Genomic DNA, 23,298 nt, shown 5'->3' with positions numbered 1-23,298 from the left:
TTTGAGAATAGAAAAAAGAGGAACTCTGTAAGTATTTTAAGCTGAGTTCATGCTTTGGGGGTTGTAATCACATGAATCAGTATTTGTTCAAACTGTGAAATATTTGTGTGAAATAAAACTAGATTCCAGTCAGAGAAAAAAATTATTCTATGGGGTGTGTACTGCTTGCAAATATCCATAATATCATCATGTTGCAGAATATAAATTACAAACAAAGTTTCATGGTAATCAGGATCAGCTATTTATCATTTCAAGCTGTCTGCCTGTGAAATGTTTAGTAGAAGTTCACTTAGAGCAAGAAATCTGGTCACCATGCACAGATTCACAGATTCATAATAGTTCATCATGCAAATATGATTCACTGAAAAACCATCTGCAGAAAGATTTAAGAGTAAGAAAACCTCTGTTTGAGAACATTGTCTGACATTAAAACATGTCAAGATCCTCGTGGATTGCAATTGCCTTCCTAATTTCAGAAATCTAAGCTGACAGCCACCCAGCTATCATCACTACAAGGTAAAGGAACTGCACCTTCAGGCAAAACCAAGTCAGATTTGCGCGGATAGACCTGCACTCTATTACGCAACAATGATGAAGTACTGCCTGTAGGAAGTTTGCCGCTCGTGGTTGTGGGATGGAATTTATGGAAATTATAATTTGAGGAAAGAGCGGAGCTCCCACCTCCAGACAAGGCACCTCGCAGAGTTTCTCTGTTCTTCATAACATCTGCAGATTCTGGATCCTGAACAGCTGCGCCAGTGTCCTTTTTCTTGGCTGTAATCTCAGGCTCATCTGTAGAGAAAGTTAAATGATGGTAGGAACCATCAATGCCCGTGACTTCATCAGTTGAATTAGTTATCTGACCACTCACTGGAGTTGCATTTGATATAGAAGCAGTCGCCCCATGATCTACTGCAAAATTTTACCTAATCATAGTCAGATTTACCAAATATGTATCAAATAATGTTTCCACTGTATACACCACGTATGTTAGTCGATATAGTCTCAGCTTCTTCCCATCTATGAATGCAACTAAAGAGGTATGCTGCCACATGTATAACATGCAAGGTAGCTTATCTCAGCATGGACAAACACCAAGCATACCAAGGAGAAACTGATGGCGCAAGATTAATGTCAATCTATATGGATGAAGCATGTATCTCTAATGCAAAAGTTATTCAACCATTATGAACACAACAGATATGAACTATTCTCTATCCTGGATATAGTCTGAATGGCTTCTGCAGTATGCAGAACAGCTCCTATCATTTGAAGATTTAAACCAATGGCATATCGGTGGAAGGAAAATGAGGTTTTTTTCTTGACATTTTTCTGGTGTCCTTTTATATAAAATGAAGGCATTCAAAGTATCAATGTAGATGGGGGCCACCTGATGCGAAATCACTGGATAAAAGAGCAATCAGAGCAAGGAACATAATTCTTGTAATGCTCGGATCTCTACAAATTCGTGAATACGGATGTGTACATAAACTAAAGTATAAAAATGAACAGAGTATCACCAAAGTATCACCTGCAATAATGTCAACCGTCTTTTTGCCATCGATTTGTGATGCTGGTATCAAGAGAGAACTTGGCTTCGGAGAGTTCATGTTAACTATTGGCTTCACACTTGAAGTAGGAGGTTCAGATTCAATGTTCACTTGCCATTTTGAGACAAGATCGGATGAAAATCTGTTTGCTCTGCCTGCAAGATAATGAGTCCAATTAAACTTGTTGAATCCAGGTTGTTACCTTATTACCACTGTCAAAAAAAAGCTAGACAGCATCTATAATCCTTACTGTGTCAAACAAAGTTCCAAAGAAAACTAAATCAAAGACCACCGAACTAGTTCAACAAAAACACCACAAGTTATAGCTTATAAAAGTTGTAGAAAATAAAAGATCTCTCAGCATGACTCCCAATTTTCATAAGGTAAAATATCTACAATTATAAAAAGAAAATTCTAAAATCTAAAGCATCACAATGACAATTATCAAGACATTAGTGACAAAGGCATGGGAATATGCAGAAAATCACAGATGTTTAAATGAAAGTTACCATCAATTGTAGGACATTGACGGCCTCTTCCTGGACTTCATGTTTGCTGCCAGTGTTTGGCTGCCCTCTCTTATAGATTGGAGCTACTTGGAAAGTTTCCCTCTCAAGTGCATAATGGGAGAGTGCAACAGACTATGTTCACCGACTCTGTGGTTGAATTTGACTTGTACGGCATGATTAATGCTTCAGGTATGGGCATGCAGATTAATTGCAGGTCAGTGACAAACAATATGACTTGTCATTTACTAGAATTCACTGTGACCTATTATTACCTGGCAGCCTTCAACCTCATCTTGGGCCCTACTGGCTTGTGCTTACATTTTGTCGTTTTCTATTTCTCCTCTTCTTTTTGTTTCTGTTTTCTTTCGTCCTCTAGCATGCAACTATTTTATTCTTAATAAATTCATGGATTATTTATCCCATCCTTTATCAAAAAAAAAAAAAAACTGCATTAAAGAGGCATATTACTAATTCTTGTCTTGTTTCTTCAATAAAACACCAAACCAAGATACTCAGGAAATATGGTAAATATAGAAACATTGCAGTAAGCAAGCAGCAATAGACAGAAAAAATCTCTTAGAATGCATGACTAGCCATGTACAACTAGCCAAAGCCCCACAATTGTCTAACTTAATCATACAAATTTCAGCATTGAGAATATAAGCAACAGAAATCTGGATAATTTAAGAAGCCTTCCACAATTGTCACTTACAGTTTGAAAAGGTAAAGGAAAGATATGGACCAGCTAACTAATATGCATCAACTTTGTGACCCATACACACATATCTTATGAACTCTGAAGTATAATAGGAAGGATCATCATGAGTGAAAGAATAAATGTCAAAATTTTGACATTAAAAATCTTCACTTTAATAAGGTGTTTATGCTACTGGCCTTCCTACACTGTGTGCATGGCTCACACACCTGAACCACATCCTGATCAATGCACTAAAAAAAAGAAACAATGATATCGACTTGGCTTTCCTACACTTTCATTTGGATAATTCCTAGGACACAAAATGAATCTAGTCACAAATCTTATTCTCTGTTCTTCTTTTCTTAGTAAGTTTGCACCGTCGATTTAATTTTCTGCATCAGAACCAATCTCTATAGCATGAATTTTGATCCTATGAACTGCGAATAACTACCAGATTCCTGCATGCTTCCTTCTACACCTTACTTGGATCTGAATAAATATAAAACGCCAAGGCTTGACTTTCACATTTATGATATCACTGACTATTTCTTAATTGCTTTCCCTGGACAAATTAATTGTTGATTCTCTGGCCAATAGATGATGTAATATGATTTTACAGGACAGCAAAATGTAATTTTCCTGTTTAACAGTCCAAGACCTTTTAAATCTCCAACAAGCAATCAACACTGTCTTCTCTATTTCTCCAGAATTGGTTGTTTGCTGAAGCCTCTTGCTTTCAGTTTGTTATATCTGAAGTCTGACCACACTACCGAGAAACATGTTTGAACCTTTCTTGATCTGAATATATATCCCTTGGTCTCCTTGTCAAACAAAAGTTCCTAACGTTAATCCTTATTCATCCACAACATTAGTTACACCTTAGAATTTATTGTTGTACCGATTTAGTTTCTGTCGGACTTCATATCCATATAGTTTGCAGCAGGTGTGCCATCATATGACCTTTGAACAGCCCTAACCTCTTGCGAAATTGTCATGCTTTCCTTGTGTCAACATGCTGACATAGCTACACTATAACACTGACCAACTCTTGAGAGAGAGTCCAATGAACCTACAGCAGGTTATATAGAAATGTATAACACTACCATTAAACAAAGATCTACAAAATGTAGAATCATCTCCTTGTACAACGACCACTAACTTACATTCTTCAAGTTGAGACAAAGCAACCTTTGCAGCATTATTCTCTGCCTGTTTCTTGGTTTTCGCTACATCTCCTTGAAAAAGTTCACCTTTGATCTCTACTTTAGAGGAAAAAGTAGGCATATGGCTTTCACCATAGTTGGTTGTGGTGTACTTCGGCAAGGACAACCCTCTTTTCTGTGCCAACTCCTGCAAAAGCATCTTGTAAACACCAGAATAATCCTGCAAAATAAAACAGAGCAACTCAATCTTTAGCACAACAGCTTAAAATAGAAATATAAGTTTAGAAAGGCTTGTCAATTGCCTGTTGATTTCCTGCCACACACAAAGACATCAATGCAACTTTTGCAGCAGATTGTTCAGCTTCCTTAACTGTGTGAAAATATCCTGTACTCTCAAACATTTCCCCATCAAATTTAACAGTAGCCTTAAAACGACGACTAGGAGTACCATCAGGAACAGACTGATATGTTGGTAGGCCTTTATTATTCTTTTGCAGATAAGATTGAAGATGGCTCTTATGTGAAAGTTGCTTCTCTGCAAGAAATTCAATACAAGCCCTTCTTATTAAAAAGATTTGAGTAATTTATGGGGCACAGTTACAATGGTGAACATGATAGAGTGACTAGAAGCTGTGATATCTACTGAAATTATTCGTCATACCACAGACAATACAAAGCTTAAAACATTTTGATACATGTACATTTTTTTTATTTGTTCTTCCAGAAAATATTTTAACATTGCACTTGTGCTTGTAGAAAACAAATTTATAGTTTTCTACTACTCTGATTAGCCCTTCCGAACAGCACAGATTGATTTAATAAAATCAAGTATTTATCTGCACATATAAGCCATTTTACATGATTGCAATCATAAGCCTGATATCTTACAGAGTACAGGCATGTATTATATCATGGCATGTGTTATAATTAATCCAGCAGATTTCCCTGTATAACTGACCATAACAATCTACCATACATAAAATAACATATATATACATGTTCTCTCTAACATCAGTTCTCATAAAAAGCAAACATGTTCAAGACTAGAGCAGTGTTCAGTAAGGGTAATTAACCATCTGCTACATTACTATTAAGGCTTACAATTTCACAGGCAGTAATTTGTCACTTTTAGTTACTCTTTAGGCAATTAAGGCTTGAAGCTCATCAAGCTCTGTGCATCAAAACATAGCTAAGAGAATGAAATCTTCTAATGCTAACTTACACTCTCGTACTGAGCTTTTGCATAACAAACCATCTAATTCAATTTGTTTACTTTTTACAAACCAATGACTTCAATTTTCTTTTGCTCTATGCCGCCACTTGGCATGGATGAAAAAATCTATTTTAATGAGGGTTTGGCATCTTTATAAAAAAAAGTGTGACAGCATTGGCGATGCCTGTCTCACAGCATGGCATCTGACTTGCTTTGGAAGGAAATGAACACGTATCGCTTCCTTTTGAAATGTATCAGATTTGGAACTAGGGTAGATCATTTAGAAACTGAAACCAAATTGAAATCCTCACCAAAAAGGGAAATGAGATTGTGGTGTGAAACATAGTTTGTACTTGATTACTGTTAACGGAAAATCTGCAGAAGGAAACTAGCTTGCTCTGGAAGATAATTTTCAACAGTAAAGAGAAATGTATCTACAAAGCAACAAATATAGGAGAAGAATCACATTAGTGAATCAAGTCAATCAACTAGCTTTCATCAACTAATTGCTGATTAATGACAAATGCAAGTGTAAATTATACTTTTAACCATCTTCTATAAATTGTAAAAGGAAAGGAAAACAAATATCATTTATTGGAACCAATGAACTATTTAAACCCGAACAGGAACGATCTATGTGTTCCACAATGTCAAAAAAACACAAGATGACCAAGCTTATAATTCGTTCTTTAGCCAATTAAACAAGACTTCTTTCGGAGAATGATGTGGAATATTAAACAAGAACAGGTTAAAAGAAGTGCATATCAACAAACAGAAGCCGAGCAACCAGCTTAAGTTAAAGAAGTTATATGAGAACATAATTACGTGGAATCTCTACCGAGCACTTTTCACCTCAAGAGATTAATCACAGTTCATCACACCTCAGTGTTGATATAAATGTTCCACTACAAGTATAAGAAATAATTATGAAAAGTATGTCACGCTAAAAGTGCTTTCAGTATCAATTATAATCTTCTTTTAGAGTATCAAAGAGTCTTTTAAATTTTTAGTTTTAAGGAAGACAATATTCAGCGATTTAAAGCACCAACAGAAGAAGACCAACAGACACCAGCAATCAACAAAATAAAAGAAGAAAGGAAGAGATACAAGACAAGAACTATTCCTCCAAATGCTCGGTGTCCCTCAAAGCTCCACTCCCTCGGGTAAAAAGAACCATTTTTGAAAGAAACTAGAGCTTCCAACTTAAAGCCAACAACACCAAACCGCCGAAAAATGCCACCTTTGTGCGATCCGTCTAACGAAGAACCACCACAGAGCAAAACAACAGGCGTCTCACAACAAAATCGACGCTCCGAAAGAAGCGGCGAACTCACCGAAGGCCGGAGGAAGGGACGCGGAAGGGGTGGGAGGCGGGGGCGCCGTTTCGGGGAGTTGCTCGAAGGCGACCTGGGCGGCCTTGTTCTGGGCTTCCTTGATGGTTCGTGAGTCGTCGGGTGAGTGAAAGTTGGCGCCGTTGACGGTGACCATGGCACGGAAGTGGGGGTCGTGGTCGGGGCCCTCCCGGTAGATAGCGTACTCCGGCAACGGCCATTGCCGCTGCTGGCAGAGCTGCTGCAGCCGGCTCTTGTCCATGGGTGGGTCGTACTCCGATCGCCCCCTAGCGACAGCCAGACACCCAAAGGCTTAAAGCAAATGGCATTGATTCGACGCGAAGGAAGACTGGGGAAGACCTTTGTAGAGAGAGAGAGAGAGAGAGAGAGAGAGAGAGAGAGAGAGGGGTCATATAATATGAGTGGGGGTTGCAAAAGATGGATGGACCAAAATAGCCTTCAGTTCCATTGTTAATTCTCATTGGTTTTTGGTGGAATCCAAATTATCGCCTTATTAACTAATAATTTATGTCTGATACGGAAACCTATATATCAATATAAAAAATATATCAAATGGAAAATTATTTTTTATTTTTTAAAAAAAGATTATCTTCATATTAAATATGAATAAAATAAAAATAACATGATATTTCGAGTTTGATTGTTGATAGTTACGATCAAGATTTATTATACCATAATGTTTTACTCGGTAACTACATAAGTACGATTGGATAAGACAAATCAATGCTACGTAAGTCTCAATCAACTTAATTAAATCTTTCTATTAGGTAATATTTTGAGGAGGGAAAAATAATTAAAAGAAAGAAGGGCTCATAAGGAATCCCATTTTGCATGAAACAAATTTATTTCTAAGACTAGAAAATAGCATCCTAATCATGATTTGCCATCGTTCTTAACTTCCTTCTCCTTGATATATAGTGTTGTTTAAGCTAATTATGGTAGAGAAATTAAACATAGCCATGATTCGATTAACTCACAGAATAATTATGAACCAAATGATCTATATTCTTTATTAAGTCGACACATTAAACAGAAGCTTCCTTAGGTTATCAAAAACAAATATCACACCCACAATCTCATTTCTGTTGGATTTCAAATGTAGGAAAGTCCACAAGACAACTTGGGCAAATAGAAGAACTAATAAAACATAAACCTGATATCCCTACAACCAGCACGGGGCTCGACACAACTCGGATTAATATTATTGGACAAAAGTATAGAATTCTTGATTAGCTTAGGTTGGTCAGTCATCACTTGGCGCTGGCAAGTTGGGTGCGAAGAATCTTGGCCGCAGAAACCATGTTGGTAAGAGCAGGCTTGACTTCGGCATATTTGCGGGTTTTGAGCCCGCAGTCGGGGTTAACCCAGAGAATGTTGGTCTCAAGAACAGCAAGCATTTTGTTGATGCGATCAGCAATCTCTTCTGTGGATGGTATCCTGGGAGAGTGGATGTCATACACCCCGGGACCAATGCCAGCACCATACTTCACTCCCTCACGGAACACAGAGAGAAGCTTCTCATCGGAGCGTGAGTTCTCGATTGTGATCACGTCGGCATCCATATCGATGATGGAATGAATGATGTCGTTGAAGTTAGAATAACACATGTGGGTGTGAATCTGTACGATAAGCGTCGATGTTAGACGAGAGAGCCTAATAATGGAAAACCATATTTCTAATATCCCGAAAGATCACTGAGCATACTTGAGTGGTGTCTTGGACACCGCAGTTGGTGATTCTGAAGGAGTGGACAGCCCAATCCAAATAGAAAGCCTGCTCCGACTTGCGAAGAGGAAGGCCTTCTCTTAAAGCTGCTTCATCAATCTGAATAACCTGAATATCAGCAGTGGAAGAGCCTTAAATTTTGGGTAAGACAAAAGTGAAGAAATAATTGAACTTTGTTACCTCGGTCCCAAACAAATTTTAGCTTTGTTTAACCTTTTATCATTTATGAATCTGTGATAGTACAAATAAATGATAGCCACGAAGCACAGAGACTATAATTTATTAGCATTGCCAAGGTGCTCTTAGTCATCAATACCTTCAATTTTAATTGATGTTTGTGTGCACATATATATGTACTTCTGGGCCATAAAAATGTAGGGTTGAGGCATCTTTATTGATTTTTAAGATGGAAGTGTTCTACACAGCTTACTCACCCATTTTCCCTGGGTGTTTATGATCAAATGAACCTGACTTAATAGTTTCAGATATTGATTAAGCCTGGACAGAGTTATTATTGTGTTCTCCAGACAAACAGGTTTTGGGCCAGAAACAGCTAATAGTTAGCTTTTCTCAGATGCAGCAGTATTATGCAAAAGTTCAAACCATGGTTTTAAACAAATTTGTCAAGAAATAAAACACTTACCTGAATACCAGCAGCTTCCAAATCCTCAACTTCTTTCTTGATGGCAAGAGCAATCTGATAGCAAGTCTCAAACCTGGTGGCAAGCACATATGATGCTATGAATTTGATAGATAGAACATAGTAAATCTTCAGAATTTAAGGTCTATATTCAGAACAGGAAATTCAGCCCACCTTGGTTGGTCATTCCTAACAAATGACCAGTTAAGAATTGTGACAGGGCCAGTCAACATTCCCTTCATTGGGCGAGCAGTCATACTCTGAGCCATTTTGGACCAGAAGACAGTCATCGCTTTGGGACGACTAACATCGCCATAAATGATGGGAGGCTTAACACATCGAGACCCATAAGATTGCACCCAGCCATTGACTGTGAATGCAAAGCCGGATAACTGTTCCCCAAAGTATTCAACCATGTCGTTTCTCTGTGTTGTAAAAAGCAAATAGACTGGAGTTTAGAAACCAGAAATTTGAGTCCTTGGGAGGAATGATGTTACAAGTTTATAATATAAGCAATGCACTAAATTTAATCTTCTTTAATCCTGCTTTAGTTAATCATCATATCTTCCTAAACTAGAACTAGATAATCTTCCTACATGCTCACCTCAGGCTCTCCATGGACCAGGACATCAATGTCAAGTTCTTCTTGGATCTTGACAACTTTGTTAATTTCCTCTTTGATGGCCTTCACGTACTCCTCCTCAGAGATTCTGCAAATGCGGCGATGAATCCGAGAGTAGATACAAGAGTCAAAGATTGAAAGAAATTTGGCAATTTATTAGAGAACACCTACTTATTTGCCTTGTATTCACGTCGGACTCTTCGAAGATCCATTGTCTGTGGGAATGAACCTATTGTGGTCGTAGGCAGAATTGGAAGGTTTAGCTTCTTCTGTTGTTCATCTAGCCTGGCACTAACATTTGTAGCTCTGCGATGGTCGGAGCCCTTCAAAGCAGCAGCCTGCAAGGCAAATGCCACCATTAACTTCTTAAGCCATTCTTAGAAATCATAAGTAACTTGAATTTTTTTAATACTTACAGCCTTCTGAACTTCTTCATTGGTCACCCTAGGAGATGACTTTCTTGAAGCCTGAGCGGCGGCATTTGCCGAGAAGAAAGCCTGCTTATGCAAAATCAACAGTGAAGAAATTAACCTAAACGGCACTGGCATGCAAAAAAGGTCTCAACTAATGTCTGATAAAAAAGGCGGTTATGAAAATAGGGTAATTATTATAAATCTACAACCATAACAATAAAATGTATGGAAAGATGACAAAGTTGAAATCAGAGACAGATATAAGGACCTCATCTTTCTGATCAGCCAATGCTTTTGCCAATGCATTCACTTCGACCACTTTTTGTGCAGCAAAAGCAAGCCAAGACTTAATCTCACTATCCAATTTTGTTTCATTGATAAGGTCAACGGCAGTGTGCATGAGAGAGCATGAAGTCGAGACAACAAGCTTGTCTATAGACAACCAGCACATACCATCAGTGGCAACTCAAAAGAATTGTTGCTGGAAAGATATAAAAGTGAAAATAAATACCTTTGCCAACAATGGCCTCAAGAGCCTGCAGTGTACTGAGAGAGGATGCAAGATCATTAGCCCAGATGTTCCTTCCATCCACAATTCCAGCAAAAAGATACTTGCCAGCAGGGAAGCCTACACTTTTGACCAAGTCAAGTGTCTTGGTTCCACGCACAAGATCAAATCCAAAACCTGAGATACTCTTCAATGCAGTGATGGTCCTAAAAAAACAAAAGAATGACAATCTCTTCCAAATATTATGCTCTATGGTACATCAATCAAAATAAGAACAAACTAACTTGTAGGCTTCTGCAGGGACATCAGCAAAGTATGTCTCTACAAGCACATTTAAGCCAGACAATGATGATTCTAGTTCTGTGTAGGCCTTTGTAAATGCTTCCAATTGGTGGGACTCAAGATCCTTTACAAGGGTTGGCTCATCAAACTGAATCCATGAAGCGCCAGCTGCCTTCAGCTCAGTGATAACTTCCCTGTTTATGGTGATATCTTAAGTATAGAACTAAAGGATAAAGAAAAAAAGAAATCAAACTAGTATCTTAGAAACTTATTATGGATCCTTACTTGTAAATTGGCAGAATATCTCCAAGAAGTGTCAGAGGCGAAAATGATTTCTCAACACCTTTAGCAGGTTTTGAGAGCAACAAATAAGTCACAGGACCAATAAGCACCGGAACTGTCTCAATTCCGAGCTGCATGAATGGGACAAACATAGCAAATTTAATTGTTGTTTAAACTGGATTTGAAGTATACAACTAGAAGTTAAGATTATGAAGCTTTCACAACTATCTCCAATCAGAATTAGTAGTCTCAAGAGCTAAGAGTAATTGGACAAACATGGAAATATTTTCACCTTTACGGCTTTTGTGCCACACAGATGAAAGACTAAAAAGCTCTATGCAATGAAACTCGTAGGTCACAATTTGAAAATTTGATATAACCACAGAAGAATTACAGTGCTTTACAATTCATGTTAATGGAACACTCGGTTTTGACTGATTCAAAAAGTCAGGCCATTATTAGGCATCGTAATATCACTGGCTTGTATAATTAAGTCATGTACATTGGATCACTTAGATAATCAGACAAAATAAGTCAAGAAATAAAAAAGGATCCAATTACTTACAGACTTTGCCTCCTTGTATTCAGACACTGGCTTGTGAGAAGAGTAGGAGAACTTTGTGGTTGGACCCAACTCAGGAACAATGAAGTGACTAGATTAAGAGAAAATGTTACACGTCAGCCATAAAACAAAATCAATAATCCAGTTTAGATGTTGGGCTGCTGAAGATGCTTACTAGTTGGTGTCAAACCACTTGGTCATCTCCATAGCAGGCACAGAGGCATTTCCCCTGGCCATAGAGAAATAGGTATCGAACCCAATCTCTCCACCAGTGAAATTGTACCTCTCAGGAACAGCACCAAGCATTGCCGTGGTATCAAGCACTTGATCATAGTAAGAGAAGGTATTGCTAGGAATGTGTTTGATCCCAGCACCAGCCATTTGCTTCCAAATGGAATGCCTGAGATCAGTTGCAACCTTTTGCAAATCATCGGCGCTGCTCTTCTTATCCCAAAAGGATTCCAATGCAAACTTGAGCTCTCTCTTAGGACCCATGCGAGGATATCCAACAATGTGTGAGGCCATCTTTCTACATACAAAGAGAAGAAAAGGCTAATTAAATGACGACAATCTAATTTATCCAAGGAAAATAGTAAAACAACAAGAATGGAACAAATAAAATTCACCAGGGGAAAACATATATGATCAATTCTCTCACGAAGAACTCAATAAACACATATATAGTAAGAATTCATTGCTTTGTATAAATTTCACAAGCAAGGTCATTTGTGGTCTTTTATGACAGTTAACCTACTTAAATAACTGGAGACCGAAACAAGATCAGAACACTTAGAGAAATGAAAATACAGAGATTTATACTCCCAAAAAAGAATATATCAAAAACCACATGGGGAAAAAGTTAAAAAAGGTTAATTATAAACCAGCTTACTCCCCAGAATAAATGTGGTAAATGATGAGTTGGGTTACCACTTATACTGAAAGCTTGAACTGATCAGACTGGAACAAAATAATATTTGAATTTTAGCATCCCTCACATGCATGCCCAATAAAAAATTGACGGCTTGGATCCAGCGCAAGAAAACGGTGCAAGCAAAATGCAATCGTATATTTAAACTCCAACATCATCCCCACATGTGCATGACAAATGAAAGATTCATAGGCTTGAGATGTGGATCCAAGTGCAAACTTATGGTACAAGCAAAAGGGCCCAACATTACATTTAAATTCTAAATCCCCCTCAATGGGAAGACTAATATAAAATGAGCTTTATCACCGATGATAGGGTTCCATGTTCTAAAGAAAAGAACCCAACTCATATTTTAAACTCCAACAATAAGTTTTCCAAACAAGTAAATAAACATTGAAAATGAACAAAATTTGTGAATAGCTAATGGTAACCAAGCGAAAGACAGTCGAAAGACTCAAACACCACTCTGAAGTTATAACACATGAATCAGATAAAAAGGCCCAAAGTTTACACTCAAGAGTACCAGATCTACTCATCTTGACCACCAGAAACCCAAATTAATACGAAAGCTGCGGATCTGACATCTAACATACTCCAAAAAGGTGGGATTAAAAGCTTATCCAATCGGCTCGGCACCAGATCTACAAGCAACCACACATGCAAAACCAGATCCAAGAGGAAGCACGCTACTCTGATCAAGATCCACAGCCAAACAAAACAGATCCAGAGCACATGACCAAACCAGAAACGAGCCCGATAAAAGGTGTCAACTTCGGCGGAACAAAGGGCAAAGATCCAAGAAAAGCAAGCAACAGATCCAGCGCCAAGAAACAGAGCGGCATACTAACCAAACAAAACCCGAGAAAAGGAATCCAGAGTCGTTCTAGATCGAACCCAACTAAAAAAGGAGCCCTCTTTGAGCAAAGAAAGACGGAAGAAGCGGGAGAACAAGGCCACGAGCAAGCCGAAAGACCACAGAGTCAGTGGAGCAGAGTGAATCGCGGGACAAGGAGCTCTCTCACCTCGTAGGGCGGCTGATGAAGCGGTCGCAGAGAACGGCACAAGAGCAGAGGATGGCAAAGGAGCGCGAGGGTGAGAGGAGATCAGCAGGGACTATTTATAGTGGCGAGAAGTGACACAGCAGTCAGATTCTCTATATCACACCAGCCAACAACACAGGAAAATTAAAATATAGAATCATAAACTATCAAAAATTCTTACCAATTAACCAAATTAATACTTTAAAAAAATATATCAATTAAAGTTTCAAATTCTCATAAATAGTAAAAATAACTTTTTATAATTAAAAAAATAAGATTAATATTTTTCTAATAGGCTTTTTTAATCATTTGATTTTGAACATTAGCCCCTCAATTTGTTTTTTATATGCAAGTCCTTTTTTTTTTTTTTGCTTTGTGTGAATTTGATCCTCTGATTGAGATTGATGAAAAATATTGTAGGTGTAATCCTCTTGTGCATATAAAGATTCATATTTATCATTATATCTTTATTCATCTGGTAAATTTTTTTTAATCCCATATTTTTTTTATGAAATTAAGATCATAATTAGAAAAAAAACACATGTGAGATAATATGTGAAACCAAAGCAAAATGCTGAGTAAAATGACATCTAATATATGAGATCTCCATGTTCATATGTAATTTGTTGGAATTGGAGCATCAAGTGAATCTTGATGAGGATGTAAAGTGTAATGTTTGGTTCTACATATTAGAAAATAATTAAGTTGATTTATAAGGTTATAATAAGTGGATTTTTTTTTTGGTTAGTGGTTCAGATTTATCAATTGAATTGATTAATTATTCATTGGACAAGAAGATGGCATTTCTATCCTTAATCTAATAAATTTACTTCCATCCAAGTTGCAGACTACCAATCTTACAGCAGCACAAAGACTTCCATATAAATACTAAGATTTAGATGACTTGTGTGTAAAAATCAAAAGATTTTTAGGTCTCCTACAACTACATAAAATAGTAGGTGAATGGGGTTGGTGAGATAGTGCTCTGCCACTGCCCACCATGACAAATCCTCTCTCTTTCTGTCTCTTCAATGCTTTGACCATTTCTGTGGAAGGTTGATATCAAATATGGTGCTCAATTATTTTGCTGACACTAATTCCAGGCTTCATTTGGCTCAGTGTTCCTTAGACTGTATCCGAGTCCAGTTAACATGGAATTGGACTGTTGTCATGTGGTCTGCTGTGTTGCTAGTATCTGAAGAAAGTTGACTTGTGTGCTGTGACCAAACATGCAACCAGTCAGGTTGAATGGTCTGATGGCCTTCTGATTCAAGGAATCCTTGGAAGATTCTGAATGTTTTGTGGTTTTTTTCTTGATCAAAGTGTTTGTAAGTGGGCAATGGAGTAGAAGGAATTATTGATCAAAACCCCTTCATGTGGATCAATTCATTTGTTTTCTTCAGTTCATAAATATAAGAGCTTGGTCAAAGATAAATGTCCTTTTGGTACATATAGTATTATTTTTAAGATAAAAAATAAAAATAAAAAAATAAAATTTAAACACAATCAAAAGAGTCGTCTAAATATAAAAAAAGAAGATAAATAATGAAAAAAAACGAGTGTCCATCCACAATTTACCAAAAATAATCTTTTATTTAATTTTTGAAAGATAAGTAGATAGCTTTCTTAATATAAGATAATGGAGTCATAAACAATAAGAAAACCTTAAGATTCCTCGAATATTCAAGTTGTATTGATTTCATATTACTGTGAGAGTCTGTCTAAATGCAAAAAAAAAAAAAAAAAATCAATAATAATAATAATAATAATAATAATAATAATAATAATAATAATAATAATAATAATAATAATAATAATAATAATAATAATAATAATTGATCCATTATTTGACCCAGAAAAATAAAACCTTAGAGAAACTATCCATCTATCATGATTATTAAAAGGAAAGGTTCCCTCAATTCATGAACACTACTAGTTCATGACCAGTAGCTCTTCCTTTGTCACATCCAACTCCCAAGGAGTTGGTAAGCACATTTAGATTGCAGAGTACAATTAGCTGTCACATGAAAAAGGAAAATGGAGCATGAGATGCAATGTTATTCACCTGTTAGAAATCAGGGGACTTTTGTAGGTGTGCCAAACTTGTAGTAGGTAATCCATGGAGGACTCTTTAAGGAACATACAAGTCAGGTTAGATAGATGACATCTTTCTACGAAAGATAAAAAAGAGAGAATTATCAAACCTTTACTCATCTTCCAACTCCAGTGACTTGGCTAGAAAGTTCCTCGTAAAGCTGAGAGTTTCATATACATGAGATAACAATCCCTGAAAACTTCAAATCACATCATACATAATATTCTGATTCAAACTTTCAAACTAATTGCTCATGATCTCATTTCCAATCTAAAATCCAACAATTATCTAGCAAGACCATCTGAGAGATCAAGCAGAGTCGAACCATGGTGCCATATCCAGCTCCAAATATAAAATTTGTTCAGCAATAAGGGATTAAGCATAATGCAATTTTTGTCGAATATAATAATTTACATGCAGTAGGTTAAAGCAGAATACAGCTGATCTAAACAAGAAACTAAAAGCAAGCCATCTAGCAAGCACACACACATTCTACATTTTTAGTTAGTCACTACAAAATAGGCCACAATCGAATAACCGAGAATTATTAGTAACTATATCATCCGACCACAGGTCAACCTTGTCTGAGTCTTGGTACCTATTTTACCTGTAGTAAGCCTGCTGATACCCTGGCGCCAGTCCATTGTTGTAACCTCCCAAACCGTTGTGGTAAGCTCCATAGGCTGGATAGGTCATAGGTGGTGTGGGGTACGAGGCACCAAGTGCAACAGGGGCTGCTTCTTCGGTTGGGTATCCATAGGGTTCCCTGAGAGCTGGTGGGCTCCTGCTGCCATAGATTCCATGTCCTGATGGCCTATCATAAGGATACAGAGCTGCTGCTGGGTAGGTGGTGTGGGCCGACGGCGATCGTACATAGGCAGGACCAGCAGGGAAGGAGGACACACAGGCATTGTTTGTGAGACGACCAGCCTTGGCAGGTGGCATCGGTCCCCCATTATTGGCTCGGGTCCGCTTGTTGGCAGGACCAGCACCGGAAGGCTTTTTCTTCTCCACTTTGGCCTTCTCCAAGTTTTCAAGTCGCTTCTGGAGGCTATCCAGTGGAAACTCAGCTTCAAGCTTGTGTTCTTGAATACATTTCATGGCAGCCCTAATAACCGACAGCTCCTTGCGGCACGTGGTATTCTGCAATAGAACGGAATGAGCACCTCTAACTTCAACATCAATGTAAAATATAAGACAAGCTACATATTCACACAATGAGATCATGATGGCTACAAAGCTCAGATATATATACAAATGGCCCATGTAACAATAAAAGACCAAATAGAACAGAATAATCTGTGCTAAGAAAAAGACATTTCCATATGAGACATTCAGCTCATATTATAGGACTAATTATAAAGATCCTACTGCTTGATTACTTGTAATAAATTTAATTAAAACCAAAAGTTCCAGAAGGACTAGGCATACTGCAGTTTGCCCATAATTGTTGCGATCCTCTGAAGTCGAAGTTGCTTTCTTTGAATCTTCAAGGAAGGATTTTAGCAATGGAATAGGAGGGAACTTGTCCTGAAGGCCAGCCTCATAAGCAAAGTTTATGGCATCTAGCTGATGTCCTGTACTAATTAATTCTTCAATAATATCTACAAATGTAAAAAAAAAAAATTCAAGTCAAGCATCTAGACAAACATAACCTTCCATAAGAACAACCAGCAGCAGCATTCATTTTTCATTAGAAGCATTTTCTTACCCAGCAGAATCTTAAGCAATAATTCCAACAAAGATCAGAATGTGAAGACAACTAACAACAAATTGACATGAAATTCTAGAATATAAACAACAAAGAATATCAGCAAGTCTGATAGTTTCTAACGACTTCATGCAAATCTTGAATTAAGAACTTCATGAACATCCCAATAATTTTCACCTAGCAGCGGTACCAGTTGTGGACATCTAGATAGAGCATCCAGCCAACAAACATATTTCACGTTGAGAGAATAACTCAAAGAATAGATTAATCTAGCCACTAGATAGGAAGCATATGTCCTGATAAATCTACTCTAAAGTCTAAACACAATGTCTAAGATACAAGAACAACAGAATAAGAGTCATGGTTGTAAAGGTTTTATAGTGGTGGAATTTCATAACAATTATCATATGTTCATCTACCAATATAGTTAAAAAGCAATGATGTTCATAACTAAGGAGCACTGACCTCAACATTCTGCAACAATCCAGCACTACTAAGCCACTAAAGCATAGAGGATCCAGGATGTTAATCATGATATAATAATACATGCTAGTGACCAAGTAGGCCATATTACTGAAGACCATTTTGAGATAAGATACGAAGAGAAAAGTAAATGAATATAAACCGGTAACAAATGTGGAAATAGTGCACCATATAAGGCATGTCACTATAATAACTAATTTTTCATCAATTAAAATAATATTATTAGTAAATAACATACAGCACAGTCTCTATCAAGTATATGATTAGTATATTCATCCATTATCAATGCAAAAAAAGATAACAAGAAGACTAATTTAGATAGAATCCTTTAGTTATAGAAAACAAGATACCCTCACTAGTCATAATACTAATTACTACTCTATCATGTATATTTTCACAAACATTATTAAAATTACTGGATACTATTTTCTTTCTTAAAACATACCACAACAAATCTTTAGGAACTTTATCATAAACATTTTTGCAAGACAATAAAAACCATATGAAAAATCCTTCTTCTCTCTATATTTATTTCCTTAATTATCCCAACAAAATTATATACTTTCTATTCTTTCCACTTCCATCTAATGCTATCAATCAATGTGATTAGCAACGCTTTATTCAGGTGTAAATTCACAATCCTTATGTACAACACCATCTTCCCTTCTAGTGAGAAACGATCTATCTAACAACCGTTAATACAAATCATACAAAAAGAAAATCCTTTCTTGATATATGAAATACAAAATAATGCAATATCTACACATAGTGCTATATTAATAATCATTATTGAAATTTTTGTACAATTTCACTTGCATGTTTCATGTCATCCGGCAAGAATGCAGATAACAAACTCCAAGTTGTCAAAAAGTAAAACTTGTTTCCTCTTCTTTTCAGAACAACTGGCATGCATTTTGACAAACTCCAAGTTTTCAAAAGGAACAATTGCATGTCATCTGCATCAACCTCGATTAACTCTTTGACAAACCATTTATCATACAAAATGGTCTCGCAGTCAGAACTAACCATAAAGGCATTGGTGTTCTTGTACATGTACACATTACAAGAAACTACAACCAAGATATCATGGAACAACAGATGTGCAAATTTGTCATCCTACAACTGCTATGGTCTAATTTCAGAAAATCCTAAACTGAATTATGTTATGGTGAGACCCATTAATGTTCAACATATTATTCAAACGATGCAAGTATAAAAAAAATGAAGGATATAAGAAAACAGCACCTTCCATACTATCCTCGAGCCCTAAAGAAATAGCCAGCTTTGGCATCTGCCTCCTCCATGCAAAACTAACCACAAGCCTCCTGTATAGGTTCTTGTCGTCCTTCTCTATGACTCCAAAAGTCACCACGTGTTGGAGAAACGTGTGTGCATCGGGTGGCTTCACGCTCTCGATCCCTCCGTGCTGCTCCAGCCCCTCCTTCCACCCCGTTGCCATCTCCCTGGCCCGCTCCCTTATGCTACGAGTCACCAATGGCCTCGCCGATCCCAGCTCCGGATCCGCCAGGACCGGCACCAGCGACTCCAAAATCAACACGCAGGCCCACCCCAAATCATTTGGTGACTTTACCGGCCTCTTATCGACAGGGAATACCTCAGAGATCGCATCGATAACAAATTTGGCAGGATCGATGCAGTCCCCGAGGGCTGCCGGGAGTTGCGAGCGAAGAAGCTCCACCTCCTTCCTTTTGGCGACCACGAGGTCGAAAAATGCACCGAAATCCATCTTCGTGCAAAAGGATCGCAGCTTTCCGGCGAGATCGAGCTCGTTGGCCTCAGCGGAGGAGGCCGCAAGGGCCTGGACTGCGGCCGTGCGGCGCTCGTCTAGCTTGGCGAGGGCCAGGTCGACGGCGCCATCGATGGAGAGCTCGCGGCGGCGGAGCGACTCGAGGGTGCGCCGGGTGGAGCCGTCGAGAGACTCGCGCTTCGACCGGAGGGCTTCGGACTTGATCTCGATCCCTCGCTCGAGAGTGGAGAAGTGGTCGGAGAGCTCCTTCCAGAGCAGCGTGCAGCAGGTGATGAGCTCCCGCTGCTTCTCCAGCTCCGCGAAGCTCTCCTGCACCAGCGAGGTCGGGACGACGGCGGCCGCCTCCGATCCCATCCCGGATCCGCCAAATCTCCCTCAAAAACCTCGCTCTCTACCCGATTTCTGCTCCTGGGGAAGCGGAAGAGAAGGAACACGAAAACCCTAACCCTAACCAGAGGAAAGGGAAAGAGGAGAGAGAGAGAAGTGGAAAGCGAGGAGGAGAAAAAGGAGGGCAGGATGGAGCGAGCCAGTACGGATGCCGAAGAGCCAATCCAAAGGCGACAGGTGGCGGTCGCTTACTGTAAAGCGTTAAAGTAGAGTCAGTTAAAGACGGGTGAAAACGCCGCTGGTGAATATAAGCGAAGGAGACGCCGATGACAGCGGTGCGCTCACCGCCTCGATGGCGACGGCCCAAAGGTATCGTGGGCTCGCACAGGGGGCCCAACAGTACAACCTCCCCAATCGGTCGTTTACACGTAGACAACGCCTGTGGCATCCTACGTGGTCATACGTGGCACCTAAAGCGCTATTGGTATATGCGTTTCATATCACTCATAAAAAGATACATCAAAATATCTTGGGCTCCGAAAACTGTGACATCCAACATAATTTGAATTGATATGTTTTTAAGATCTAAGATCATATATTATTACTTTTCATAAATTATTATTATTATTATTATGAATCTTAATGACAAAATAAGATGATTGTTTCTTTGTGAGGCCCATCTCGTGGGTTATATGGGCCCGACCCGTGGTTGATAGTGCCCGTTCGATGGACTACATGGGCCCGGCTTGTGGCCCACAGGTCCGACTCTATATTAACGCTTCCTAGGGTTTGATTCTTCTCTTTGGTGCAGTCCCCCCGTTCGAGAGATCGCAGTAGAAGGCAAAGTCGCCATGGTGAGTGCTTCATGCAAATCAAGTTGTTTTTGACATCGAGATCGTTTCGTTTCGCGTTTCAATTACTCGTGGCCGGTTTCGATCTGTAGTCGCTGGTCGCGAACGAGGATTTCCAGCACATTCTTCGTGTTCTGAACACGAACGTCGATGGGAAGCAGAAGATTATGTTCGCCCTTACCTCCATTAAGGGTATCGGCCGCCGCTTCGCCAATATCGTCTGCAAGAAGGCCGACGTGGACATGAACAAAAGGTTGTTCTCCTTTGATGTTTCCTCCTTTTTGGAAAATCTTGATTCGATATTAGTCTAAGAGCTTGTATTTAGTATTTGCACCTTAGATATTGGTTTTAACTCTTTTTTTTGCAGGGCCGGTGAGATCTCAGCTGCTGAACTGGAGAACCTGATGACGGTCGTGGCTAATCCACGCCAGTTCAAGATCCCAGATTGGTTCTTGAACAGGAAGAAGGACTACAAAGATGGCAGGTACTCTCAGATTGTCTCGAATAGCTTGGACATGAAGCTGAGGGATGATCTTGAGAGGCTGAAGAAGATAAGGTTCGCCACTCCTGGCTCTCCAGTTCCTTTGATTATCTTGAGAATATTTAATTGTGTTGCTTTTTAATATGCATTTAATTCATCACCATGAAATATGTAAATCTAATTTTATTCATAATCATACTCTGTTCACTATTTTGTTTGGTCAAAATGTTCTATCCATTCTTAGGTGCATTCTGTCATCTATTTAACTTTTAATTTTGTATATTGTCTTTCACCCCTTTGTTAGTTCACCTAACAATGTTTGACACATTTATATCTTCTCAGTGTCTTCTCATTTATGGGACAAGACCCTTACATGTTGTATTTACTTTTTTTTGAACCTTTTCTTTTTTACTTTGCTAGTTATGTTTTGTGGAAGGGAAAGGAAGCATGACAAGTAATACAAGTGGTCTAGAATTTTTTCCCTTTTATTTCTCTGTGATTTATCGGAGTTCCTTTTGTTCCTACCATATTTTATTTGCATGGCTAGTCATACAAGAAGTTCTGGTTGATCAATTATCTTGATTCTATTCGTCATTGGTAGACTTTGTTTTTGGGCTACTAGATAGGTTGTGGGAATATATATTAATGCAAATGGGTGACCCGACACACTAGGCTTTTGCAGATGTCAGGTTTGAGGAGTATAGATCAATGTGAATTAGTGATCGTTCTTCTGATTGGCTAGGTGTAAGTTGTAGTGGGTCTAAATGAGTTCTAGTGGACAAGAAAAGCGCAACAAACCTTTGAAAATCAAATTAATAAGATTAAATGTTCTCCTATTTGCTAGTTCCTCGAATTGGCATGTCAAATGTCTATTTATCATATTTTCTTATCCAGGGTTGCTTTTGACTGCATTGTTTATATTTTTATGGGGCTAATGATATCATGAAGAGCATTCCTGAGTGAACTTTTTCTTTGTGTAACTCTATGTGCAAGTGGGATTGTTGTCATGAGTTGTAAGATTTGCTACTCTTGATGGTCATCCTTTCACGTTCGTCTTTTATTTTACACTTTCAAGTAAGGTATGATGCATATGGTTCACTCTATGGCTTGTTACTGGTGCCGTTAATTAAGTTCTTAAGTTATTGGGTCATGGGCTGTGATTTGTGACGATGTTGAACAAATGTTGCATATGGTGACCAGGTAGATTTTATTGATATCAATTCTTTATATCATTTGCTGAACGATGCAACACGAATTGAATTTCTATGATCGTATCGATAGTAAATGAAATTTTAGTCACCCTTTTATCCAGATAGCCTTGCAGGAAGGCAAGTCATGTTGTGGCTGAACTTTGGTGCTGGTTGGTGTTAATTGTTTTAAATTGTACCATATTTTATATATATTAAAATATACTTTGATTGAAAGGGGGGTCAATAACGCCATTGCCACAGGTTTTGGGATTGAGCACATTTTGTTCTGCGTTTATGTCATGGATGGGCATCTTGTACAATTTTATTGATTTATGAACTTCTGCATTGTACAGACTAAGTTTTAAGAGTCACTCCCCTCTGCTGCAGGAATCATCGTGGACTTCGTCACTTTTGGGGTCTTCGTGTTCGTGGTCAGCACACAAAGACCACCGGCAGGAGGGGAAAGACTGTTGGTGTCTCAAAGAAGCGATGAGTTTAATCACTTCATTTTGCCCATCGATGGTCTTTGTTTGGATCTTTAAGACCACTTCTTGGTGTTTCTTTTATTTCATAATTTAGACAAAACTGTCAATTTATCTATGTGGCTGCATTTAGGCAACAATTTTGTTTGTCAATTGGACTATAATATTGTCATGGTTCACCCTTTCTCTTGATTTAAAGCAGCAGTGCGTTTTGGGGATATTTTGGATATCATGGATGCTTGTTTACGTGAAGGATGTATTCTGGTCTTAACTTGATGGGTGACTATTCAATCTTCTGAAAAATAGCTGTACATGTGTGTCAATAATGCCCACTCTTTACTCTTTACTGAAACTGGTCTCATGATCACAATCATATGGGGGATCTAGTAAGTACCTATGAATTGTACACCTTAGTTTTTCTTTC

At 38.3% G+C, this 23,298-nt stretch overlaps 4 protein-coding genes across 4 annotated transcripts; 1 reads left to right on the top strand and 3 right to left on the bottom strand.

Moving 5' to 3' along the window:
- Window positions 1-327: 327 nt before the first annotated feature.
- Window positions 328-6,841, bottom strand: LOC135643315 (double-stranded RNA-binding protein 1-like). Its single transcript, XM_065160121.1, has 5 exons — window positions 6,467-6,841; window positions 4,222-4,454; window positions 3,920-4,139; window positions 1,532-1,705; window positions 328-912 (listed from the first exon to the last, which is right to left on the bottom strand). The coding sequence occupies exons 1-5, from the start codon at window positions 6,723-6,725 to the stop codon at window positions 473-475; spliced, it is 1,326 nt and encodes a 441-aa protein (XP_065016193.1). The 5' UTR covers window positions 6,726-6,841; the 3' UTR covers window positions 328-472.
- Window positions 6,842-7,546: 705 nt separating this feature from the next.
- LOC135642847 (5-methyltetrahydropteroyltriglutamate--homocysteine methyltransferase 2-like) lies at window positions 7,547-13,601 on the bottom strand. Its single transcript, XM_065159320.1, has 14 exons — window positions 13,469-13,601; window positions 11,694-12,047; window positions 11,522-11,609; window positions 10,960-11,087; window positions 10,677-10,868; window positions 10,396-10,598; window positions 10,153-10,316; window positions 9,888-9,968; window positions 9,643-9,809; window positions 9,454-9,559; window positions 9,024-9,274; window positions 8,853-8,925; window positions 8,189-8,317; window positions 7,547-8,103 (listed from the first exon to the last, which is right to left on the bottom strand). The coding sequence occupies exons 2-14, from the start codon at window positions 12,041-12,043 to the stop codon at window positions 7,735-7,737; spliced, it is 2,301 nt and encodes a 766-aa protein (XP_065015392.1). The 5' UTR covers window positions 12,044-12,047; window positions 13,469-13,601; the 3' UTR covers window positions 7,547-7,734.
- Window positions 13,602-15,930: 2,329 nt separating this feature from the next.
- Window positions 15,931-20,078, bottom strand: LOC135642848 (FRIGIDA-like protein 4a). The gene is made up of 3 exons (XM_065159321.1): window positions 19,021-20,078; window positions 17,013-17,185; window positions 15,931-16,724 (listed from the first exon to the last, which is right to left on the bottom strand). The coding sequence occupies exons 1-3, from the start codon at window positions 19,895-19,897 to the stop codon at window positions 16,185-16,187; spliced, it is 1,590 nt and encodes a 529-aa protein (XP_065015393.1). The 5' UTR covers window positions 19,898-20,078; the 3' UTR covers window positions 15,931-16,184.
- A 511-nt stretch (window positions 20,079-20,589) lies between these two features.
- Window positions 20,590-23,094, top strand: LOC135642849 (small ribosomal subunit protein uS13z/uS13y/uS13x-like). The gene is made up of 4 exons (XM_065159322.1): window positions 20,590-20,724; window positions 20,814-20,974; window positions 21,089-21,277; window positions 22,780-23,094. The coding sequence occupies exons 1-4, from the start codon at window positions 20,722-20,724 to the stop codon at window positions 22,883-22,885; spliced, it is 459 nt and encodes a 152-aa protein (XP_065015394.1). The 5' UTR covers window positions 20,590-20,721; the 3' UTR covers window positions 22,886-23,094.
- Window positions 23,095-23,298: the final 204 nt, after the last annotated feature.

Source organism: Musa acuminata, chromosome BXJ3-7, assembly GCF_036884655.1.
Source record: "Musa acuminata AAA Group cultivar baxijiao chromosome BXJ3-7, Cavendish_Baxijiao_AAA, whole genome shotgun sequence".
NCBI lineage: Eukaryota > Viridiplantae > Streptophyta > Magnoliopsida > Zingiberales > Musaceae > Musa > Musa acuminata.
The sequence above is the reverse complement of the archived record's forward strand: the minus strand, read 5'-3'. Positions and strand labels throughout refer to the sequence as shown.

Coding starts and splice junctions, on each gene's coding strand:
- LOC135643315 (XM_065160121.1), bottom strand. CDS start 6,725: ATGGACAAGAGCCGGCTGCAGCAGCTCTGCCAGCAGCGGCAATGGCCG. Junction 4,455..6,466: donor GTCCCTTCCTCCGGCCTTCG/GTGAGTTCGCCG, acceptor AATTTCTTGCAG/AGAAGCAACTTTCACATAAG. Junction 4,140..4,221: donor GTGTGGCAGGAAATCAACAG/GCAATTGACAAG, acceptor TTTATTTTGCAG/GATTATTCTGGTGTTTACAA.
- LOC135642847 (XM_065159320.1), bottom strand. CDS start 12,043: ATGGCCTCACACATTGTTGGATATCCTCGCATGGGTCCTAAGAGAGAG. Junction 9,275..9,453: donor TGGTCCATGGAGAGCCTGAG/GTGAGCATGTAG, acceptor TTTACAACACAG/AGAAACGACATGGTTGAATA. Junction 8,926..9,023: donor GTTAGGAATGACCAACCAAG/GTGGGCTGAATT, acceptor GCTTGCCACCAG/GTTTGAGACTTGCTATCAGA.
- LOC135642848 (XM_065159321.1), bottom strand. CDS start 19,897: ATGGGATCGGAGGCGGCCGCCGTCGTCCCGACCTCGCTGGTGCAGGAG. Junction 17,186..19,020: donor GCTCGAGGATAGTATGGAAG/GTGCTGTTTTCT, acceptor TTACATTTGTAG/ATATTATTGAAGAATTAATT. Junction 16,725..17,012: donor ACAATTATGGGCAAACTGCA/GTATGCCTAGTC, acceptor GTTCTATTGCAG/AATACCACGTGCCGCAAGGA.
- LOC135642849 (XM_065159322.1), top strand. Junction 20,975..21,088: donor GACGTGGACATGAACAAAAG/GTTGTTCTCCTT, acceptor TTTTTTTTGCAG/GGCCGGTGAGATCTCAGCTG. Junction 21,278..22,779: donor GAGAGGCTGAAGAAGATAAG/GTTCGCCACTCC, acceptor CCTCTGCTGCAG/GAATCATCGTGGACTTCGTC.